The 23,344-nt window shown below is 48.8% G+C and overlaps 1 protein-coding gene across 1 annotated transcript; it reads left to right on the top strand.

The window, feature by feature from the left end:
- Positions 1-1,174: 1,174 nt before the first annotated feature.
- LOC308550852 (CD99 antigen-like) lies at positions 1,175-23,279 on the top strand. Its single transcript, XM_081125192.1, has 10 exons — positions 1,175-1,343; positions 13,176-13,208; positions 13,758-13,802; positions 14,565-14,609; positions 15,790-15,849; positions 18,792-18,836; positions 20,616-20,687; positions 21,188-21,301; positions 21,816-21,872; positions 22,624-23,279. Exons 1-10 carry the CDS (start codon positions 1,178-1,180, stop codon positions 22,647-22,649), a joined length of 663 nt encoding a protein of 220 aa, XP_080981318.1. The 5' UTR covers positions 1,175-1,177; the 3' UTR covers positions 22,650-23,279.
- Positions 23,280-23,344: the final 65 nt, after the last annotated feature.

The raw sequence follows: 23,344 nt of genomic DNA, 5'->3' as shown, positions 1-23,344 counted from the left end.
AAACAAAGTAACACTTTCGAAAGCAGGGTGTCTGCCTCCCCTCCCCCCAAAAGGATACATTGTCTGCATGTCTTTGCAATTCTGTTGACCAAGAGAAGAAAAACCTCCCTGAGATGAGCTGTGCCTGTCAGGCGCCTGCACCTGTCAGGTGCGCGAGCTTTTTGGGGCACAGCCCAAGGTGGGCGTGGCCTGCAGGTCTCCCCGCCCCCGCCCAGCCTCCGCCCTAACCCCTGTCCTTTCCCCTGTGTCCCAACAGTGCCAGCAGCTGGCCTCAGCAGGGCACCGTCCGCAGGGCCAGCCGGAGGGCCCTGACTCATCCTGGGAAGAGGTACAAGTGTAGTCACAGGACCTGGATACGTGTCGGGGGGTGGACGGCCAGAATGTGACTCAGGGATATTTCACGGCCTGAGATGTTGTCCAGGGATCTTGCAGGAGCAGGGACAGAATTTTAAGCGAATATCTTCATTAAAAAAAAAAAAAAAAGTATTATATATTGTGAACCTGGGACAGCCACACTTCAGGGGTGGCCCTTGAATGTCACCAGAGACCCCCACCAGGGTGTGTGTGGCCTCAGATGGGAGAGGGGAGACACGCCCTGGCCTGAGGGGATTTTCGGACACTGGAAGCCCCTCAAAGGGCAGTCCTTGGTCAGGCTTGGGACTTGGGGGTCTGCCCTGTGCCCCCAAACCCCCACCGGTACTCAGGGCTCCTGAATCCAATCTGGACTTGGGGGGAGGGGAGTGCGTGAAGAGGCAGGGAGCCCCCAATTTTTCCCAAAAAGTAGAGGATTTCACGCATTCTCTCTTGGGGAGGGGGTGTCTCCTTAGGGCCTGTAGAGACATAGTGGGTCCCCTCAGTTTGCTAAGAAGGGAGAGGGTTTCTTAGAGAGACCGCGCTGGGGGATCCCCTTTAAAGGGTGGTAGAAGAGAAGGCGTGGGGACCTGGCTCCACACTTTCCCAGCAGCCTTGGGGTTCCCCGTTAAGAACAAGTAGGGAGTCCCCACACTTTTCCCCCCGTCTAGGCGGCCCAGCGGGGGACCCGGGCTGTCCCCTCCTAGCTCGGCGCGCGCGCTCGACTCTGGGCTTTTGGGTGGCACAGCGGGGGCGGGGGCAGCAGGCGGGGCTGGGTGACAGCGCCGCGCCCCTTTTCCTACCCAGGCTCCGCCCAGGGGTGGGGATGGCGGGGGGGCGGGGGGAGGAGGGGCACCCGTCCTGCAGCCGGCGCTGCCCACGCGCTCCACTCTGGGCGCCGTCCCTGCGCTGCACCGGGCTCACCATGGCGCGCCGGGCGGTCCTGGCGCTGCTGCTGTTCGGCCTGCTGGGCGCCGCGGTGTCGGACACGGGTGAGCGTGCGGCGCGGCCGCTGGGGACCCAGGGGGCGCATCGGGTCCCCGGGGAGGCCCGCGGGCGCGCGGTGCGGGAGGGGGCGCACGGAGGGGGCGCACCAGGGACACCCAGGCTCTCCCCGCCGGGCGGGACTCGCGGTGCCCACGAGTGGCCAACGACCCAAGGAAGGGGCCGCTCCGTGTTTCCTCTAAATGTCTCTCTCCGGGCCGCTTTGGACTCACTCCAGAGGCGAACACGTCGGCTTTAGTTTTCAAAAATCTCCACCTCTGAAAAGTCGCAAGGGGCCTGGCCGGGGGGAGCGGTGGCATTCGGCTTCCCCACCCGGGGGACCACCTTCCTTCCCCCCGGCCCCGGCTTTGCGCGCTCGCACGGGGTCGGGTTCCCCAGCGCGCTCCTTTGTTTGGGGCGCGGTGGCGACTCGCCGCCACGCCCTGCGTCCCGGGCCTAAATTTGGACAGGGCGCTGGAGCCAGACAACTCAGCCGCTGGGGGGACGGGGGAAGGGAAATATTAGACACCAGCCAGAGCCTTGGAAACGTTTAAAAAACACGCCGTGTCTCTAGCTAGGCCACGGGGCCTTGAGCGCCCGCGGGGCGCACGGGGCGGGGGATAGACCGGGCGGCCCCAAAAACGTGTTCTCAGCAGACAGCCTCTGTGTTACAGGGGAGAGTTAAGGAAACACAGGGAAAGTTTCCACAGCCAGAAAATCCGTTATAACCAGCCTCCCCATTCCCCCCCCACACACTCCCCCACGGCTGGCCTGGCCTATTCCTGGTGTTTTTGCTTTACTTAAAAAAAAAAAGTTTAAATCTGTATTGTTAAAAGTATTACAGATACACCCCCATTTCCCTCCCCCCATTGCTCCCCCCCATTGCGCCCCTCCCCCATTGCGCCCCTCCCCCGTTGAGACCTCCCCCAGATTCGCTCTCTCCCCCCATTGCGCCCCTCCCCCATTGCGCTCTCCCCCATTGCGCCCCTCCCCCCATTGCGCCCTCCCCCGTTGCGCTCTCCCCCGTTGCGCCCTCCCCCATTGCGCTCCCCCCATTGTGCCCCCTCCCCTGTTGCGCCCTCCCCCATTGCGCTCCCCCCATTGTGCCCCACTCCCCGTTGCGCCCTCCCCCATTGCACTCCCCCCATTGTGCCCCCTCCCCCGTTGCGCCCTCCCCCATTGCGCTCCCCCCATTGTGCCCCACCCCCCGTTGCGCCCTCCCCCATTGCACTCCCCCCATTGTGCCCCACCCCGCGTTGCGCCCTCCCACGTTTCGCCCTCCCCCCCCCGTTGCGCCCTCCCCCCGTTGCGCTCTCCCCAGATGCGCTCTCCCCCACCATTGCGCCCCTCCCCCGTCGCGCCCCTCCCCCATTGCGCCCCTCCCCCCAGACGCGCCCCCTCCCCCCCAGGCCTTCTGCACACTGTTGCCTGTGTCCCTGGGTTAGGCATAAACGCATATAAGTTACTTTGTTTCTCTTTTTTAAAAGGAAAAGTTGGGATCCTGCCAAGACCCAGGCATTTTATAACTTTCTCCAGTGAACGTTGGCGCGTTGTTTGTGCTCGGTTGATAGGGCTCCGCTTTTAAGTGGCCAGAGGTGCGGGCGTGGAGTTTCAGGGCTGGTCTGATGGGCGGGAGATAATATTTTTGGAACCAGAAACAGGACAAGGACACCCCCCCACCCCCCCAGCAGGCCTAGTTGGTGACTCTGGAGAAAATTTAGCCTGGATCCATAGGGGACGTGCCCATGCTTCTTTCTTTCCTTCCTAAAATGTTCTTACTCATCTTATCCGGCTGCCCCAGCCCAGAAAGAATTTCCCCATAGTTTTGCTTATTTGTTTGTTTCCTTTGTTTTCTGTGTGTGATGCATTTGTTCCAACAGCACCGGTTGCCTCCAAAGTTTCTGATTTATCCCTGCGGCGGCTACACGTGTCTTTATTTCTCATAGATTTTTTTCCTTTCTTGCTTTTTTCTGAGCACCTACTATGTGCCAAGCTCCAGGGAAATGGGTCCGACATGGTTCTGGTTGGCCAAGCGTGGGTCGTGGAACAGAAATATCCAAGCAGGCCCATGGGACACGGGGCCCCAAGAATGGTGGCTGTTGTGGAATTTTAAAACTCTGGGTGGTTAGGGCGTGGGCTTGTGCACCAGGGGGGCTCGGGTTCGATTCCCAGTCAAGGGAACGTGCCTGGGTTGCCGGTTTGATCCTTGGCGTTGGTTGGGGTGCCTGAGGAAGCAACCAACAGATGTGTCTCTCTCACATCACTGTTTCTCTCTCTCTTGTGCCCACACCCCTTTCCTTCCTCCCTTCCGCTCTCTCTCAAAAAAAAAAAAAAAAATTAAAAACTCAGGGTGGTAGAGTGGTGACTGCTGGTCACGGTGACTGTCTCCAGTTAATGGTTCTCTGGTCAGTCTGGGATTGCACATCAGGGCAGCCTTGTATTTTTCGGGCCCCCAAACAAATCATTTTGAAATTTTTAGAAAAAACTAAACTAAAAATAAATAAAAAAACCCCACAGCACTGTTCACCGGAATCCCCTGATTGCTATGCACAGTGTACTTAGCTTAATGCTTTCCGGAAGCTGGTGTTTGCTTGGTGGCAGTGATGGGCGTGGGGGCAACGAGCTCGGGGACAGGGGTGATGACGGGGCCCCAAAAGAGCAGAGAAATCTGTGGTGGCTCCTCCCCGACCCCCCCCCAACCTGGTCCTCCTGGGGATGACCGGAAAGGGCTGTTCTGAGGATACAGATGTTCTATCGGGAGAGTTTGTTTTCTGGCCTGTGGAGCTCAGACACACTTTCTGATAGAAATATGCCTTTGGCTTGGTTTCCATTCCGCCTACAGGAGTCCTTGGAGGCCGGGGACAGATCTCCACATTGGAAGCTAATCACGCTGGCCTGATTTCAGAGTCCTTGGGACCCGGGGCCCCGTGTCCCAGGGTTTCTTCAGAAATTCCTGAGGGACAGGGAAGGGTGGAGACGGGAAGAGGCCAGGAAAGGACCTTGGTGGCTTCAACCTTGGGTGGAGCCCAGCTTCCCCCATAAGGGGACACTTGCAAAAATGTCCGGAGACATTTTTCGTTGTCATATCTCAGGATGGGGTGCTCCGGGGACCTGGTGGGTGGAGACCAGGGAGGCTGCTCAACATCCAGTTGTGCACAGGACGCCCCACGTCAGAAAGTCTCCAGCCCCAGATGTCCTGTCTCTCTGTCTCTATCATTTATCTATCTACTATCTATCATCTATCTAATCACTTATCTAATGTATATATCTATTAAATCTAACCTGTCTTCTTTATCACTTATTAATCTATCTGTCCAGCTACCCATCCTCTGTCTAATATCTACCCATCTGCCAATCATCTCTGTATCCACCCACCCACCCATCCATCCATCCATCCATCCATCCATCCATCCATCCATCCATCCATCCATCCATCCCGGGGACCCTGGATGATGCCAGAGGACATTTTTGGTTGTGACAATGGAAGAGTTGCGCCTGGCACCTGGTGGGTGGAAACCAGGGAGGCCGCTCCACGCCTTACAGCGCACAGGGCGCCCGGCATCAGAGAGTCACCAGCCCCAGCGTCAGTAGAGCTGAGGTTGAGAAACTGGTATTGGTGTGACAGGTTGCTGGTAGCTGGGTGCGTCCATTCTGTATTTTTCCTCTCCTTAGACTCCTCGCGCCCGGACTTTCACAAAAACCGGTCATCGGGGGGACCTCAGTGAGGGTGGCTGTGAAATGGGTCTAGGATAATACTGCATCCAGGACCCCACAGGCCCTCCTCTCAAAGGCGGGTCTGTTCTGCATCTACGCTGTTTGAAACCTAAACCATCTACCTGAGCTGATGTCTCCTGGCCAGCACGAGACGTCCCGAAGACAATCCTCTTTTTAAAAAAAACACATATGTCTTTCTTGATTTCAGAGAGAGGAAGGGAGAGGGAGAGAGAGAAACATCGATGATGAGAAACAGTGTCGATCGGCTGCCTCCCGCACGCCCCCTACTGGGGATCGAGCCCACAACGCAGGCCTGTGTCCTGACCCGGGAATCGAACCGTAACCTCCTGGTTCATGGGTCGACCACTGAGCCGCACCAGACGGGCAAGACGCTTCATTTTGAAAGGAGGAGAGCTTTTTCTTCACGTGGCTTAGAGGCTCTCATTTAGGACAGAAGTCAGCGTATGGAGTCACCCCAACCAATTCACCACGGGAGGGTCAAGGCGGGACTTGGCGGGTGATGCTGTGAATACTCTTTCCAGCCGATGTTTCCTACAAGGGAAACCCACGGATATCCACGTGGAGCTCGTGATATTCCTTCCCGCTCAGGTTTTCCGGCCACGATGGCCTGGTTTAGGGGGAACAGGGTCACCCGGAGGGATGACTGGGTTGGACGTGAGACTGACGTGTCCTTGGAGGCTGGAAATCTCAGGGCATTCAGGGTCCGTGTTGAGTTGTTTTGATGCCCAGATAGTTGAGGAATTGTTTTGATGTCCAGATATTTGATGCCCAGATATTATAGGGTGACCCAGCCCTCGTGGAAGTTGGGGGCAATAACATCGGGCATAAGACATCTCATTCGGCCCTTATGTGGTGGCTTCTGCCAACACTGGGGTGTCTGTCTCAAGGGAATCGGTCGAGAGGGCACTGTGATCTCCTTTGCCAATTCTTTTGTTTTGTTAACCCTCACGTGAGGATATTTTTTCCATTGATTTTTAAAGAGAGTGGAAGGGAGGGAGGGAGAGGGAGAGAAACATCGATGTGAGAGAGAGGCACAGCCATTGGTTGCCTCCCGCACGGGCCCTGATGGGCGGGCAAGGAGCCAACCTACAAACCCAGCGACGGGGAACTGAACCTGGGACCCTCGGCTGCGCAGGCCGAGGCTCTCACCACCGAGCCACACCAGGCAGGGTGGGGAACTGTTCTTTTTAATTGACATTTGCTCTTAAACCTTACAAAGGTTAAGAGCCTCCCATGACAAACACACGCATTTTTCCACCATAGTTAACTGTGGAAGACTGTTTTATTATAGTTTCCTCCTGGGAAAATTGCCAGGTTGCCCAAGATACTGACATGGTTGGTTGGTGCCAGCTGGTGCTACAGTGTTGGTTCTGGGCATGGCCTTGTTGTCGAAGAGACTACTGCTGGTCAACCATGCAAGACGCCTTTTTTTTTTTTTTAATGTATCTTTATTGTTGAAAGTATTAGAGACATCCCCTTTTTCCCCCCCGTGGGTCCCCTCCACCACCACCCCCTGGCCTTCCCCACACTATTTATTGCCTGTGCCCATGGGTTACGCACATATGTATAGAAGTTCTCTGATTAATCTTTTCCGGTCTCCCCCACCTCCTCCCCCCTTTCCTCTGAGATCCCTCAGTCTGACCCATGCTTCCAAGTCTCTGCATCTATTCTGTCCGTCAATTTATTTTGTTCATGAATTTCACATACGGCTGAGATCATGGGACACCTGTCCACCCAAGAACTTGATATTGTTTCTGTCTGCGCCAGGCTCTCAGCTGAAAGGTGCTAAGTCAAAAATTCCGGTTTTGTATTTACCTGGTTGGCAGTATCGTCCACATCTCGGGAGAGCCTTGCAGATGACTTCCCTTTGTTGAAATTCCTGTTCTTAACGCTTGCTTTGCCGGCTTTTTCAAACCGACGATGGGACAGTGATATCTGGGCGTGTTTCCGCTTTGTGTTAGAATGACTCAGAGTTGCCGCCGTCCCTCATGTGGTCTCCAATAGTCATAGTATTTTCTTTTTTAAGAAAAAAATCCCCGGAACAGGAAACAAGCAACTTCCTTTTTTTCCTCGACCGGGAGGGAGAACCGAGCCCTGAAACCAATGTTTTTCAAAGTGAGCCAGGTGTGAGTCCCGTGGATGGGCTGTGAAATTAGCTGCGTTCAAAAAGAAAGTTAAGCCCGGCCGGTGTGGCTCAGCGGTTGAGCATCCACCTGTGAACCAGGCGGTCGCTGGTTCGATTCCCACTCAGGGCACAGGCCTGCTTTTCGGGCTCGATCCCCAGGTGAGGGGGTGCAGGAGGGCAGCCGATCCACGACTCTCTCATCATTGATGTTTCTCTCTCTCTCCCTCTCCCTTCCTCTCTCTCTGAAATCAATTAAAAAAATATATTTTAAAGAAAGAAGATAATTCAGTCGATTAGAGTGGAAACATCAGCCAGACTGTTTCCCACAAGCCCTGCTCAGTAAGCATGGGTGAGGCTTTGGTATCTGGTCCTCTGGGTGGACTAGGCGGAGACATAAACATATTTGTTACCCTGGACGGAATTTCACAGCCTTTGCAAATCGAAAGCCCTTAAAATCTATGTGGCTTTCTGGACTTTGACATGTTTTTGGGTGGTTTTTTGTTTTTGGAGAGAATCCCTCTGTTTTAGACAAGGGGCTTAAAAGTTGCAGTTCGCCGGGAGATTTTTTTCAAAGAGCAAAGCAACCGCTTTGAGAACCAGAATTTGTTTTAATTTGTCGAGCGAGAGAGTGAACCGCCTTCTCCGAAGGGCCTGAGCTGCTGTTACTTTCGGGCGCGGGGAATGCTGGGAAGGCGTTACTCATGTGGAAACAATGTTGCCAGGATTCCTGCTTCTGTCTGTTTCTGCAACGCGCCCGTGCATTTCTGCGGCGACACAGCGGACCTGCATTATCTGCGCCCAAAAATAATAATAATAAATGGATGATGTTTTCCTGGGGCAAAAGGACTTGGAGGCGTATAGATTTTTCTTTGTGTGGATTTTTTTTTTTTTTAAATGTATTGATTTCAGAGAGAGGCAGAGAGAGGGAGAGAGAGGGAGATGGAAACATTAATGATGAGAGTCAGGGGGCGGCAGCCTCTTGCACCACGCCCCCTACTGGAGATTCAGCCAGAAACCCAGGCCTATGCCCTGATAGGAAATCCAAGTGGTCACCTTTGGGTGCATGGGACAGTGCTCAACCAACTGAGCCTGGACTACTGTATACTTTTTAATGCATAAGATAAGATACGCAGGTTTGCAGAAACAAACAAAAAATTATATTAAATCGACTATCCAGTGCCGAAACGAATGGATAGCCTCAGCGCTATCCATTCTCCTGACTTCCTCCGTCTCCCATTCTCTGTCCTGATACCGGAGCGGTGGTCCAAGATTCAGACCTGCTCAGCAACCCTTCCATGGTTTCTGGAAACCCAGCTCTGAGGGTTCTCTTTGCCTTGACTCCGCAGCAGGGTGCACCCCGGAGCTTGGAGGGATCACTCTTGCCCAGGTCTACCTGCATGATCTGATTGATATTGGTAGGGGGCTGGGTCCCCATCAGGGTTTTTAAAAAGCCCACGAAGGGGCCGTTGTGTGTGATGGGGTCCTCGAGAATCACGGAACTCTTGTTTAACCAGACTTACCATTTGCACTGCATTTCTCTGGACGGCGGGACTGTTTTCTTGAACGTTCACAGCTGCGGGGTGCATTACCTTTTTCAGAAGGTGTTTGCTCTTATGTTATCTTCGCCAAGCCCTTGAGGTATGGATTGCGGCCCTCGCGTAGATGAAGTCTCTCAGGTGAGAGAGTTCCCTCGGTTGCCGAAGTTCACGTGGCCAGTGTGGCGACAGGTGAAAGTGGAAATAAGTTCTGTTAATGGCAACACATGGCTGTTGGGGCCCTGTGTAGGCGGCACTGAGTTCGTCAGGTGTGGACCTTGGAGGGACGGCGGCCTCTGCCAGTAACGTGGCTTCACGGGGAAAGAGAATGTCCCATATTTAGGGAAACTCAATACAGAAGAAAACTTTCTGAATCTTGGTAGCTAAGACCTATCACCAAGGCCTCTCTGACTTCTTATGGATTCTACCATCCAACTGTCTATTGGTTCATCCACCCAGTTATCTATCCATCAATCCGCACACTCACTCTCCATCTGTCAGTCCATCCATCCATCCATCCATCCATCCATCCATCCATCCATCCTCCATCCACTCACCCATCCATTTACCCACCCTTTCATCCATCCGTCCATCCATCCATTCACTCACCCATCCATTCACTCACCCTTTCATCCATCCATCCATCCATCCATCCATCCATCCATCCATCCATCCACTCTCCCATCCATTCACTCACCCTTTCATCCATCCATCCATCCGTCCGTCCGTCCGTCCGTCTGTCCGTCCGTCCGTTAGTCCGTCCGTCCGTCTCTCCATCCATCCATCCACCCTTTCATCCATCCATTCACCCATCCATCCATTCACCCATCTGTCCATCCATCCATCCATCCATCCATCCATCCATCCATCCATCCATTATCCATCCATCCATCCATCCATCCATCCATCCATCCATCCATCCATCTATCCATCCACTCACCCATCCATTTACCCACCCTTTCATCCATCCGTCCATCCATCCATCCACTCACCCATCCATTTACCCACCCTTTCATCCATCCATCCATCCATCCATCCATCCATCCATCCATCCATCCATCCATCCATCCATCCATCCATCTATCCATCCACTCACCCATCCATTTACCCACCCTTTCATCCATCCATCCATCCATCCATCCATCCATCCATCCATCCATCCATCCATCCATCCATCCATCCATCCATCCGTCTATCCATCCATCCATCCATTCATCCATCCATCCATCCATCCATCCATCCATCCATCCATCCATCCACCCACCCACCCACCCATCCACCCATGAAGAATGATGGAGGCTTCCTAGTGGAGCAGTCATTTTCTCAGGGCTTTGAGGCATAAATAGGAGTTTTCCTGGTAAGGGAAGAATGGGTTTGATATTAATGCTAAGTAGAATATCCGAGTGAAGGGTCAAGAAGGGTGGAGGCGCCCAAACTGTGTGACTCTCGGGGCCTCCCAACTCATTCACAAGAGGCTGCAGATGATTTTTAAATTTCCCAGGGACACACAGTGACATCTATTAGACACCACAGGAACTATTAGGATTAAGTTCCGTGTAGGAGAGACTGGGTTCACGGGGGTTCTGGAACCTACTTTCTGCAGCAGGGGTGAGGGAGCAGAGGGTCCTAGGTGGTCCCAGCTTCCCTGTAAGCCTCAAAGTGTGTCCCCCAAGAAGGGCTCCCCAGGGTAGGTGGGTCAGGGTCCCCCAGAAGCTTGTTAGAAATGCAAGTTTCCTTGTCACATCCTCTCTACACCCTGGTGCTCACGTCCCAAAGAAGATGAAACAGTTGGTTCTTTTTACCCGAAGTCACCTCAGATCGGGGTCTGTTTTAAAATTATATGATTTATACTTTCTACATATCATTATTACATATTGTCCTTTATTTCTATTCTAGTTTTATTTCTATAATTCATTTATTTCAATTTATATATTTATATAATTTATAAACTCTGCATATAAAGTATAAGTTATTTAATTTGTAATAAAATAATTGTGTAACTTCTATAATTTATTATTATAAATGTTTGCTTTTCATTTCTATAACTGTTTATATTTCATATCTGTTTATTTCTATAATTTATACATTCTATGTGTAAATTTTATATTTTGTAATTACTATAATTTATTCTTATACATCTATTTTATTTCTACTCTAATTTGTTTCCATTTTAGTTTTACATATTTATACAATTTACACATCCTGTGTATAAATGACATAATTTGTAATTTCTATAATGTGTCATTGAAGCTACGTTTTTATCTATTCTTCTAATTTTATTTCTGTAAGTTATTTCAATTTTAACTTTAGATATTTATTTATATAACTTGTAAGTTCCCTGTGTTATCTTTATGAGTTATGCAACTTCTATTATAAATATTTCACTTCTATTCTGTTTTTACTTCTATAATTTATATTTTATTTCTATGGGGTGTCCCCCCCAAAAATGTATACATACACTTTGAATAATTATAAAGGCAGTTCATAATTAAAATACAGTTCATTTTCAAAATTGAGCTCTTAGCTGTTAAAGTGTGTATATATTTTTTTGGTGGTGGGGGGAAACCTTGTACTTTTTTATTTATACAGATTCTGTACATAAATTATATAATTTTTACGAGTTATTGTCACGAGTATTTCTATGCTCGCTCCATTCCTACACGAGCAAACCCTCCTGACAGAATTGCAGAGAACCTGACCCTAGTTTCCCACGGTGCATCTGTGGTGATTTCGGGGGGGTCTGTCCCAGGTGAGGGCACACCCCCGGCCCACCCCCCTCAAGCACCCGCAAAACCCAGGGTCTTGGAGATTCACTGGGTTCCCCCGTCTGAGTCTCAGGATGACAGGTCCCGGTAAAAATGCAAAGATTGCTGGAATCAGAAATCAGTCAGAAGGGAGAAAGCGCTCAGGGTGAGTCATGCCAGTCACCGGGCAGGAGGGGCAGTGGCCTCGCCCAGCAGTGACTCACCCCCTCTATGCATAACATCTGGAGCTTTGAGGGGCCGGCTGGAAACCAGGCTTCCGCTGATGGGCAGATGGATTGCTCCCAAGTTTACCGAGACGCCTATGCATTGAATATTTTCCGGCCCCCAGGCTCCACCTCCGCGTCCCTCGGCCCCCCGGCCCCAGCCCTTGGCTGCCTTGGCCCCCTGCCCGTTGCCCCGTGATCTGGGGGGACGCCTGTGTGGTCCTGGGTGGGGCCAGCCTGGAGGAGAAGGGAAATCCTCCCAGGGCGAGACTCTCTTCGTTTTCCTGTTTACACTCACAGCTGCCCTGGGCTGCCTGGGCCCACCTCGGGGTCTGGGGACCACTGGGCTGTGGGTGGGCGGGGGACTGAATGGTGACAGTCACCATGGTCCTGAGACAAAGACTCTAGAGGAGGCAGAGGAAGCTGGGGTGGTGGGATGGCCAGGGCCCCCCAGAATTGGATCTGCTCTTACTGGGTTTAAGGGCCACCTGGGGTCAGGGGAAGGCATGGACGTGTGGACCCAAAGGGGCCCCACGCTAACCCGACAGGCTCAGGGGAGGCCTGCGGGCGGCCTTGCAAACTCAGAGGCCTGAAGGAGCCCCACGGGATGGTCTGAAATGAAAACTTTCTAACTAAAAGCAGTTTATGGAGGGTCGTCAGGTCCTCGGCTGGTATCTCCCCTGACAAAGGTCCACTTTTACTTGGATTGAGCCTGTCTATTTTCTTTCTGCATCTACGATCACATATCGTTGGCATGTCAGAGCAATTTCCCTTTTTCTGGGCCCCTCAGCCGCTTTTATTTGCCTTGCAGCTGGCCCAACGGTCCAAGCAGACTTTCCCAAACCTTCCTAAATTTCCTTTTCCTCAAGCCATCAGAAATGGACACATAGAAATACAGAACGTGCCCCCGCCCCCCAAATGTACAGGCACTTTGAACGGTCATAAAGTCAGTGTTGGCGAACCCACGGTTCATTTGCAACGTTTAAAAGAACCTACAGAAATGAATATATATATATATATATATTTTTTTTTCCATCGACGCCTGTTTTCAAACGGACGACCGTTCTGGTATTTTTCTGGGGTGTCTGTTTCTACCGGGAGCATGTGTGGGTTGTGAGATTACAGATCAGTGGCTTAAAAAAAGGCAGGATTTTTTCTTTCTGTGTCTTCAGCCACGAAAACGTGGATTGGAAATTGTTTCCCATGTATTTCGAAGGACCGGCCTTTTGAGATTAATGCACCTGCCAAATGACCGTTTCCCGCTCTCTTAAATTCTGCCAGATTCACCCAATATAGGCTAATGTGTTTCTTTTAGGCATTAAAGCGAATGTTTAGAACGAGAAATCACAACGCATTCGTACATTTCCAAGAGCTGCAAAACACCCAGCCCAGCCGCCTTTAAAAAAAAATGTTTTCTAATAATTTTCTAGTTGACTCTGAGTTTCTTCATTTCTAACTGGACTCTTTTTTCTCTTAGGTGATGATTTCAGCTTACAGGATGCCTTGGATGGTGAGTCATGTTAACAGCATTTATAAAAAAAATAAAAATACCGTGAATATTTTACTGGGACGTCGTAAATATATTTAGACGTGTTGTGCCGTCCTAATGAGACTCACGTAAGGCGGGGGAAATCAAGATGCCTTCGGCGGGGCGAGTAAACGTCCCCCGGTGGTGTAATTTTCACACCCGGTGGGGGTCACAGATGCCTGGGGGAAACTGGCAGGAGCTTGGGGAGGGGGTGTCCAGGTGGGGACGCTGAGGGGGGACAGAGCGGGAGCCCCATCTGATCTCGGCCTCCGTCTGCACATGATGACTTCCCTCTGTGTCTGTGAGTCTGTATTTATTCTTTTTTTTTTTTTTAATGTTTTTATTGATTTTAGAGAGAGAGAAAGGGAGAGGGGAGAGAGAGAGAAACATTGATGTGAGAGAGAAATATCCATCAGCTGCATCCCGCACGCACCGCGACCAGGGGTGGGACCCGAAACCAAAAACGGGAGCGTTATTGAGTCTGTGTCCCAGATGCAAGTTGTACTGACTGAAATGTCTCTTTCTCTTTAGACAATGTCAAGAAACCCACGCAACCCCCCAAAAAACCCAGCTTTGGTAAGAAACAAATGTTTTCCGTACGCAGGGACAGCGGGCAAGTGACAGTCGTGCCTCCCGGTTTCTCCCAAGAGCTGGACGAGACGCGGGCAGGTTCCTAAAGACGGGTAATTCGGGGGCCCCCGTTGAGATTTCAAGGGCCCTGTGACACGTCCAGCGATGCCTGTAAGAATGGAGGCGACGCTTCTGGGACATACTCTCGGGCCGTCTGCACAGTATGACCGGACGTCTTTACTCCGAGTGTCTGTGATTCTTGGCGGATATTCATTTCTTTTTTATTTTTATGAATTCTCCCCCGAGGGTGTGTGGATATTTTTTCCTTTGGTTTTTAGAGAGAGTGGAAGGGAGAGAGGAGGGGAAGAGAGAGAGAGAGAGAAACATTGATGTGAGAGAGACACATCGATGGGTTGTCTCCCACATGCACCCCAACCAGTGCCGGGGATGGAACCTGCAACCCAGGTATGTGTCTTTGACTGGGAGTCGAACCCAAGACCCTTAGGTGCGTGGGCCAACGCTCTAACCACTTAGTGCACTGGCCAGGGTGATTTCTTTCATTTTTCTTCCATTCGTACTTTTTTTTTTTTTTTTATCTGAGAGGCGCGTGATGTGAAAATCGGTTGGGAATTGGGTTTTTCCTCAAGATCCTGGTCAGGCTGATATCAGAATAAAGTCTTTTCTTCATAGGAAGCCTTTTCTTTTGATGTTTCCCACCCCCTTCTTCCCCCCGAACTTGGGTGTTAACAACAATTTCTCCTCCTTTAGGTGACGACTTGAGCTTGGAAGATGCCCTGGGTGGCGGAGGACATGGTGAGCGCTTTCATTTTTTTTTTAATATAAATTTTTTTATGTTTTTTTTTTTTTTTTCATTGATTTCAGAGAGAGGAAAGGAGAGGGAGAGAGAGAGAGAGAGAAACATCAATGATGAGAGAGTCATTGATCGGCTGCCTCCTGCACGCCCCCTACTGGGGATCGAGCCCACAACCCGGGCATGTGCCCTGACCCAGAATCGAACCCTGATCTCCTGGATCCTAGGTCGATGCTCAGTCAACTGAGTCACACCAGGCCGAGCCTCACTTTTACATTGAAAACTGTGACAGTCTTAATCATTTTTTAATTTTCAACTACATGTGACATACAAATACAGTTGGCGTAAATAGATGTATAACAGCAGTAAATTAATTTTTTAAAAAAATACACAAAAATACTCTGGCCGTCTTTGGAAGGGAAAGAAGGCAGACTGGCTACCCTCGCAGGTTTCGCTGCCACGTGACCTGCACAGTCACTCACTCCAAAGGGGCCCCATCTACGGTTGAACGCTGTGTTGCCAACATACTGAAATGATTCATACAGGTGGAATGAAACGGACCCAGCATTTTATTCTTTGAAAAAATTTATCTTTATTATTGAAAGTTTTACAGATGTTCCCCTTCCCCCCGCATTGGCCCCCTCCACCCCACTTCCGCCCCTCCCAGGCCTACTCCACACTATTGTCTGTGTCCGTGGGTTATGTATATATTCCTGTAACTTCTTTAATTAATCTCTCCCCACCCAACCCCCAACCCCCCTGCTTTCCCTCTGAGATCCCTGAGCCTGCTCCATGCTTCCATGTCTCTTGATCTATTTTGTTTGTCGATTTATCTTGTTCATTAGATTCCAGATATGAGTGAGACCATGGGATGCTTGTCTTTCTCTGACGGGCTTATTTCACTCAGCATAAGACTCTCCAGGGACCCAGCATTTTCTTTTTGTACCGGGACCCACAACTTTAGTAGCTGGTCCAGACACCTGCTTATTAGTTTCTATTGGATTGATGTGAACTAAACTATGGCAGCTGGGAGGCGATGGAAAGAAATGGGCAGGGGGTTGAGTGTATTTGGATGTCTCCGCAGCAACCAAGGACACACTTTGTAAACCGTTTGTATGCAAGTGGATGTTTTGTGTTCCTTACTGAAAATTGCTCATGGTTGCAATTCTCCTCTTTACCCAGGGACTCCTGCTCCACCGAAGCCCAAACCTTACCCAAACCCCAACCAGCCTGGATCGTCTGGTAAGACCCAAAAGCTCTGCGGGTTCCAACTGGTGTCTGTTTGGAGAACAGTCATTTCCACATCAGCTGAGGAGGGCGTAGTTTCAGATTTGCATGTGCCGACTGTGCTCTTTCCGTGCAGGACAGTTTCCGAAAAGATGTTTTTGGTCTGCATGTGATTTTTTACTCAGTGGTTGCTGATGTTGCTTCCAAGGTTTTATGGGCCCTTTAAAAGGCTCAATGTAAGATTTTAAATATACAGAATTGATATGAGGAAGTATATCAGCTTTTTAAAAAATATATGTTTTTATGGATTTTAGAGAGGAAGGGAGAGGGAGAGAGAAACATCAATGATGAGTCATTGATCGGCTGCCTCCTGCTCGCCCCCTACTGGCAATGGAGCCCACGACACAGGCATGTGCCCCGACCTGGAATCGAATCTGCGACCTCTTGGTTGATAAGTCGATGTTCAACCACTGAGCCACACTGGCTGGGTTAAATATTCTTAACAGTATTTTTTGACAAGCAAGACTTTCTTCACGGTGTCTTTTATGCTTTCGTGATCCTTCTGTATTTTTGTGGGGGTTTTTTTTGTTTTTTTTTTGCGGCTGTTTTGTTCTTTTAACTTCAGAATCATTTTGTCATGGTTCCTCTCTCCTCTTGGGGACAAAACCCTCGTTTTTATTTATTTATTTATTTTTTCCTTTGCATTATTCAGAAATATAAATGGATTTTCAAAGCGGCGACACATTTGGAAGGTGGCACTTTTTTCTTGAGATTCAATTATGTCTGCCTCTTTCTCGCTATTTTTTAAAATGTGTTTCTAAATTGTTTTCCCCTGTTTTTATTTATTTCTGTGAATACATTTTAAGTCCATTAGTTTTCTGTTCATTTCTGTAATAGAGAAAGGGCTTTTGTAGATTTTAAAAAAACTATTCTCTTAATGATGAGCAGCCTTTTAACTTTTAATGGATTCTCTTCATTTGTTAGCTTTTCTAAGAAGACTGTCACGTTGTTGTGCAAAGATTTTTTTTTTTTTTAATGTTCCCGTTCTGTTTTTATTTTCTCTCTACAATTTACTTGTACGTGTATCCTTTTGCCTCGGCTAGAAAACCCAAGTTCACTTTAAAATAGGAGAGGAGAGAACCGACATTTGTGTCGGCTGACTTTAGATAAAAGAGATTTTTTTTGAAAGTCTGATATTCATTTCAGGAAATATCTTTCTATATTTAATTCACTTTCATTTACTTAACAAGAGTAAATATTTCATTTTGGTAGGTGCCTGTGATCATCAAGGTCGATGGTCTTTTTTTCCTCTTTAACCCATGAATATGATGAGATTTTTTAAAACATGTTTTTATTGATTTCAGACAGAATGGAAGGGAGAGGGAGAGAGAGACAGAGACATCCATGTGAGAGAGAAACGTCGATCGGCTGCCTCCTGCACGCCCCCGACTGGGGATCGAGCCTGAAACCCGAGCATGTGCCCTGACCGGGAATCGAACCGGGGTCCTCCTGTTCCAGGGGTCGATGCTCAGCCAACTGAATTAGGCTGACCAGCCTGAAGGATATTTTTATCTAAAATATATCTGTTTATTCATGGAATAAACTCTAGTTAGTCATGATAAGTTTTAGTAAACTGATGAATTAAATAAGATGTGTGTCAGCTTGCTATTGTTGGCTAATGAAGCATTCCTAAATCCGGAAGCTTAAAGTTTTTAAAAAGCGATGATGTGTGATGACTGGGCTGGGCTGGACCGATGTGGTGTGTCTGGGGTCACCCCAGTCTGGGCTGGCCTCACCTGGGGTGATGGGGCTCTTCCTCCTGTATCAGTCACACCCTAACACCAGCCTTATGTGAGCTCATTTCCTTTTTTAAAAATATGTTTTTATTGATTTCAGAGAGAGGAAGGGAGAGGGAGAGAGAGAGAGAATCATCAATGATGAGAGAGAGTCATTGATTGGCTGCATCTTGCTCGCCCCCTACTGGGCATCGAGCCCACAACGCGGGCATGTGCCCTGACCAGGAATCGAACCAGCAACCTCTTGGTACGTGGGATGGTGCTCGATCCACTGAGCCACACAGGCCGGGTTGTGAGCTGATTCTTATTGGGCAAGAACACCATCCCCTAAAGAGTCTACCTAAAAATACTGGTTTGTCTCCCATTTTGCTAACATCTTGTTGCCCAAAGCCAGTCATCTTGCTGAGTCCAGAGTCAAGAGGTAGGACAGACCCACAATGTGGAGAGTGCAGAATGACAGCCTTCAGTGAAATGTTCCTACACGACATTGAGCCCTTTGGGATTTATTTTATTTTATTTTATTTTATTTTAATTTTATTTTATTTTATATTTTATTTATATTTTATTTTATTTATTTTTTATTTATCTTATTTATATATTATTTTATTTTATTTTTAATTCTCACCCAAGGACATTTATTTTCCATTGATTTTAAGAGACAATGGGAGGGAGATACGGAGGGGGACAGAGAGAGAGAAACATCAATGTGAGAGAGACTCATCAATTAGTTGCTTCCCAAACGCTCCCTCACCGGGGCCGGGGATCCAACCTGCAACCCAGCTACATGCCCTTGACCAGGAATCGAACCCGAGACTCTTCGGTGTGCGGGCTGACGCTCTAACCACTGACCCACACTGGCCAGGGCAGAACTGTTATATTTATATCCAACAGGAACATTGGTGTGCACTTTGCATTTTTTTCCCCGATGCCCTCTTTTCAGCTTAATTAGACTTTCAGGCAAGACTAGTTTTCCAATAGAAATGGAATTCAATTGCAACTGCTTTTTTTTCTTTCTGGAAAGGTGTCTTCCATAAAGTAGTACCTTCCTGGGGCCCTTCCCAGATCAACTGTGGGTTCTAATGCTGTTTCCTTCAGCCCAAGACATCCAGACCCTCCTGAGAGTTCCAGGGTAGATAACACTGTTTTTTGTTTTTTTTCTAGGTGGATTTTCAGATTCCGATCTCCTTGACGGGACAGCTGGTGGAGGTAAGAGTTAGTTAGTCATTTTTTCGCCTCTTTTCACTGTTTACAGGGGAACCCCAGTTCTCGAACTTAATTCGTTCCAGAAGGCTGTTCTAGAAGCCATTCGTTCAAAAACCAAATCATTTCTTTCCCATTAGAAATAATGTAGATTGAATTAATCTATTCCAGGCCCCCCAAATGATTTCTCATATACAGTGTATGTCCAATGTACTGTCTCATCTATAAACAAACACTTGTTAAGTTTATCGAACCACCCTCTACTAGCTTTAAACTAATTTTTTCTATATCGCTGCCCCCAAAATGCTATCACTAGCTAATTGCATTTCCTTTTTCCAAATCAACAGTTTTCCTACCTTTTCAGTTGCCTGTGATTGTTGTTTTGTGAGAACTTTCATAGCCTTTGCAATATCAGCACTCTTGATGGCCTCTTTATGAGTTAAAATTGTGCCAATTGTCGATTTTGGGAGCAACAAAAGCATTCTCTCCTTCGTTGGTTGCCCGAGAGACACTTTTTGTCATGCTAATGTATCAGCATGAAAGGGTTGTCAGGTTGAAAACCAAAGTTTTGTTCCAGAACTGAGACATTTTTCCTTTGAACAACTTGCCCGAGAACCAAACTGTCCGAGATGGGAGATGTTTGAGAACCGAGATTTGACTATTTCCTATGGCTCACCTCCTGGGCAGAATCACGGCAGGGTCTAAAGTCTTAGCCCTTGGATCTCTCCCTCTGAGCTCTGCCGTTTACTGATGCGTCAAGGGGTGGACTGTAAATCCTGCCCTGGGGAAGCTGGTCCCTGGCTGCCCTGTTGACGGTTCAGGGAACTCCTCTCCTTTTTCCCTGGGATGGAGCCCAGTGCGAACTTCTCAGACACCTCCGAAATGACCCATTCACCTGTGTCTTCTGTAATGATCTCATGTCGCTTCTGTGTTGTTTCATATAACCAATGAATGTTGAAATCATGGCCTTGAGAATGGAGTGATGCAACTTGGCTGAGGGACTATCAGTGGCTCCGTTAGAATTAGAAAATATGTTTCTGTCTCTGTGTTTAAAATCTTAGATCAGAGGAGGGTCCAAAAGAGTATTTAAAATAATCGGTCAATAAAAAAAATTTAAAAAATATATAATATGTTTATAATTGTTAGAATATACAGGGTGTCCCAAAAAAATGTATACACACTTTGAATGATGATATCAATTCCAATGAGAAATCTGAAACGAAAGAAATATTGGAATTAATAATTACTCAAATTGTGCATATATTTCTTGGGACAGCCTATATTTATATGTATTTGCTATATTTATATGTATTTGCTATATTTATATGTAGTTTGTCTTAATATATTTTATATATCAGGGAGTCAACAGAAATATGCCTTGGGCCCCCCATCCCACCCTCATTGGCATAGGCAGGATCTCAGGTGGGCTCCAGGACCCTGACCCGGATTGTCCCCAAGCCCAGTATGAGGGGACAGAATTCCTGAGGCACCTTCAGGACTCACTGGGTGGTGGATCTCCTGGAGCGCACCGTGCAAGGATGGCTTGATTTAGGTTTACAGTAAACGTGAGACAGACGATACCTTCCGCAGAGCGGGGCCATTCTGCTTGACGATGGAAAAGGGCTCACGGATATCAAATGTCCTTGTCACTGTCGTGGTCTCTTCTGGTAAAATCCCTTCACAAGTCACAGTCACAGGAGCTGGTCCTAGGGTTGTGTTTTTCTTGACCCAAAAATCTCCCTGATGCAACTGGTCAATATGTTTGTCTCTCTCTTGCAACTGGAGGTGGCGGTGCTGGTGGCAGAGACAGTCCTGGCGGTGGTGGAGGAAGCCAGAGGAATGACGATGAGGGACAGAGTACGTACACTTGGTTTCTGAAATCTTGGCTTTGGATTTTTTAAAAATGGGCATGAACAGCTGGGAGCCTGTTTGCATGTGGCCACGCAGGCCCTGAATGGTGCAGCCCTGTCCCATCCCAGCTGGCACCTCCCACTGCAGAACCTGTCTCCTTGCCCAAGAGCTTCCTCCTGGAGCTGTTAGCACCCTGTCCTCATCGTAGGATGGGGCGGTGGTCCCACTGGAAACCAATTGTGCTGGACACAGTGCAAGCAGTACAACTAATTGCAATTCTACGTATGACTTTCTGGGGTCACGCACCATCCGGGAACAGCAATGTGGTTGTCCCTTTATATCGCGCCAAAGGATTTGAAGCTGTTTTTGGGAATTGGACAGTGCTCAGGAATGGGGCTCCCTCCGAAGTCACCCTGTGACTCACCCCCAATCGTATTTTTCTGGGCTGGGCCACCAGCCACCCGCCCTGGGTCTCTCAATAACAGTGTCTTGTGTCCTTCCCACAGCCGAGCCCCAGGGTGTGATCCCTGGCATCATCGGGGCCGTTGTGGTCGCTGTGGCTGGAGCGGTTTCCAGCTTTATCGCCTACCAGAAAAAGAAGTTGTGCTTCAAAGGGGATGGTAAGGATTCAACTGCTGCTTCCTTTTTTGTGCCTTACTGACTTAAAAACTGCATTTTCTTAAAAAAAAAAAAAAAGGCAAAAAAGCTTAGAGCCCTGGCCAGTGTGGCTTAGTGGTTGAGCTTCATCCTGTGCACCAAAAGGTTGCCGGTTTGATTCGATTCCCGGTCAGGACACATGCCCGTGTTGTGGGTTCAGTCCCCAGTAGGGGGCGTGCAAGAGGTGGCCCAGTGGATATATTGCTCTCACATCGATATTTCTCTCTCCCTCTCCTTCTCTCTAGAAAATCAATTAAAAAAAATATGTATATTTTTTAAAGTGAGCAATATTGAAAAAAATCTAGACCAAGAAGAAAACTTAGGAGCAATCAGAAAGGTGCCCGTGAGCCCCCTGAGCTCTGGATTCCAGGATGGGTTGGGAGGAGGGCAGGGGCATCCGTGGTTCAGTCTGGGAATGGCATCTCCGTGTCTCCTCTTTGCATTCACCCTGGGGTGGTGTCGTGTTTTTGTTTTCAGCTGAGCAAGGCGACATCAACATGGAGAACCATCGAAGCACCAACGCAGAGCCACAAGGTGAGAAGAGACGCTGACCCCGGCAGCTGTTTTCATTCCATTTCTTTTTTCTAAAAACAATTTTTTTTAATTTTTATTGATTTCAGACAGAGAAGGGAAAGGAGAGGGAGAGAGAGAGATGGAAACATCCACGATGAGTCATGGATTGGCTGCCTCTTGCTCACCCCCTACTGGGGGCCGAGCCCACAACCCAGGCGTGGAACCAGCGACCTCCTGGTTCGTAGGTTGACGCTCAACCACTGAGCCACGCCGGCCAGGCATCATCATAGTTCTCCAACCAAATGAGCTGTTGTCTCTAAGCACCAAAAAGGCAAAAGAGATCTCTAAAATTTAAGTGAACTGATCAGAAAGCTGTAGCCCCAAATTACTGTAAAATAACAAAAACGAAGGAATCTCATTAGACAGTTATTTATTCTGAAATTTGAGCAGCTCGCAGAGGTTTTTCCCTGACTTGCAGAAGTTGCTGGTAGAAAATGTTTCTCTCTTTTTTTTTTTTTCCTGCTCTTACTGAAGTTTCTATTGGTTCCAGTTACATTGTATCACACTATGGAGTTCATTGATTTCTCCCCCCCCAGCAGATTAGATACAGTTTTGGCTTTCTGTCCCTGAGGCGTTTCAAGCCCATTTATCTTATAATCAAAATAGAGTCGCCGAGTCCGAAACTTCGAAGAGGCAGATAGTCAAACGTGCATGTTGGGGGAGCTGGGGAGCCCTTTTGTGAAATCTTTTCTTGTCTGGTTGTTCTCCGCAGTTCAAAAGACTCTTCTCACGAAATAGAATATTGACAGCGTAAAAGCCCCAAATGGCCCAACGTTCACAGCGGGATTGCAAGAGTTGCCTGCTGCACCTCCAAAGAGTGCCTGCAGGAGGGCAGGGCCTGCCGTGCCCAGACTAGCCCGGCCAGGAACCACCCCACCTGGACCAGCCCCACCTGGACCAGCCCCACCTGGACCAGCCCCACCTGGACTAGCTCCACCTGGACCAGCTCCACCTGGACCAGCTCCACCTGGACCAGCCCTCCAGGAACCACACCTGCCTGGACCGGCCTTGTCTTGCCCTGCCTTTGCTCAAGTTGGATTCTTGTTTTTTAAACTTACATGTGGTTTACCTCTCCCCATCCTGGGTAGATGTTGACTGACACTGAGTTTTACATCCAGAGGAAAATGTCCCTCACCTTCTCCAAGGCACTTAGGGGTTCCTATGAGACGTGAAAAACCCACCCATCGCAAAGCCCCCCGTCATTCGAATTTCAGGAACCCTGAGCTGTTTACAAACCTACGTGTCCATCGGACACGCCCGCAACTCCCTAACGCTGGCAATTCAAAAAGTGATCCGTTGCCTCAAAATCTCTTTCGTTTCTTAGGATATTTTTACACCGGACAAATAAAAAAGAAATGAGAAACCACATACTTTTTATGGACATATTTTGCTGTGGGGGTAACGTTTAAAGACGGTTTCCGGAGACGAGTGGG

This window comes from Miniopterus schreibersii, assembly GCF_964146895.1.
Source record: "Miniopterus schreibersii genome assembly, chromosome: X".
Classification (NCBI taxonomy): domain Eukaryota; kingdom Metazoa; phylum Chordata; class Mammalia; order Chiroptera; family Miniopteridae; genus Miniopterus; species Miniopterus schreibersii.
The sequence above is the reverse complement of the archived record's forward strand: the minus strand, read 5'-3'. Positions and strand labels throughout refer to the sequence as shown.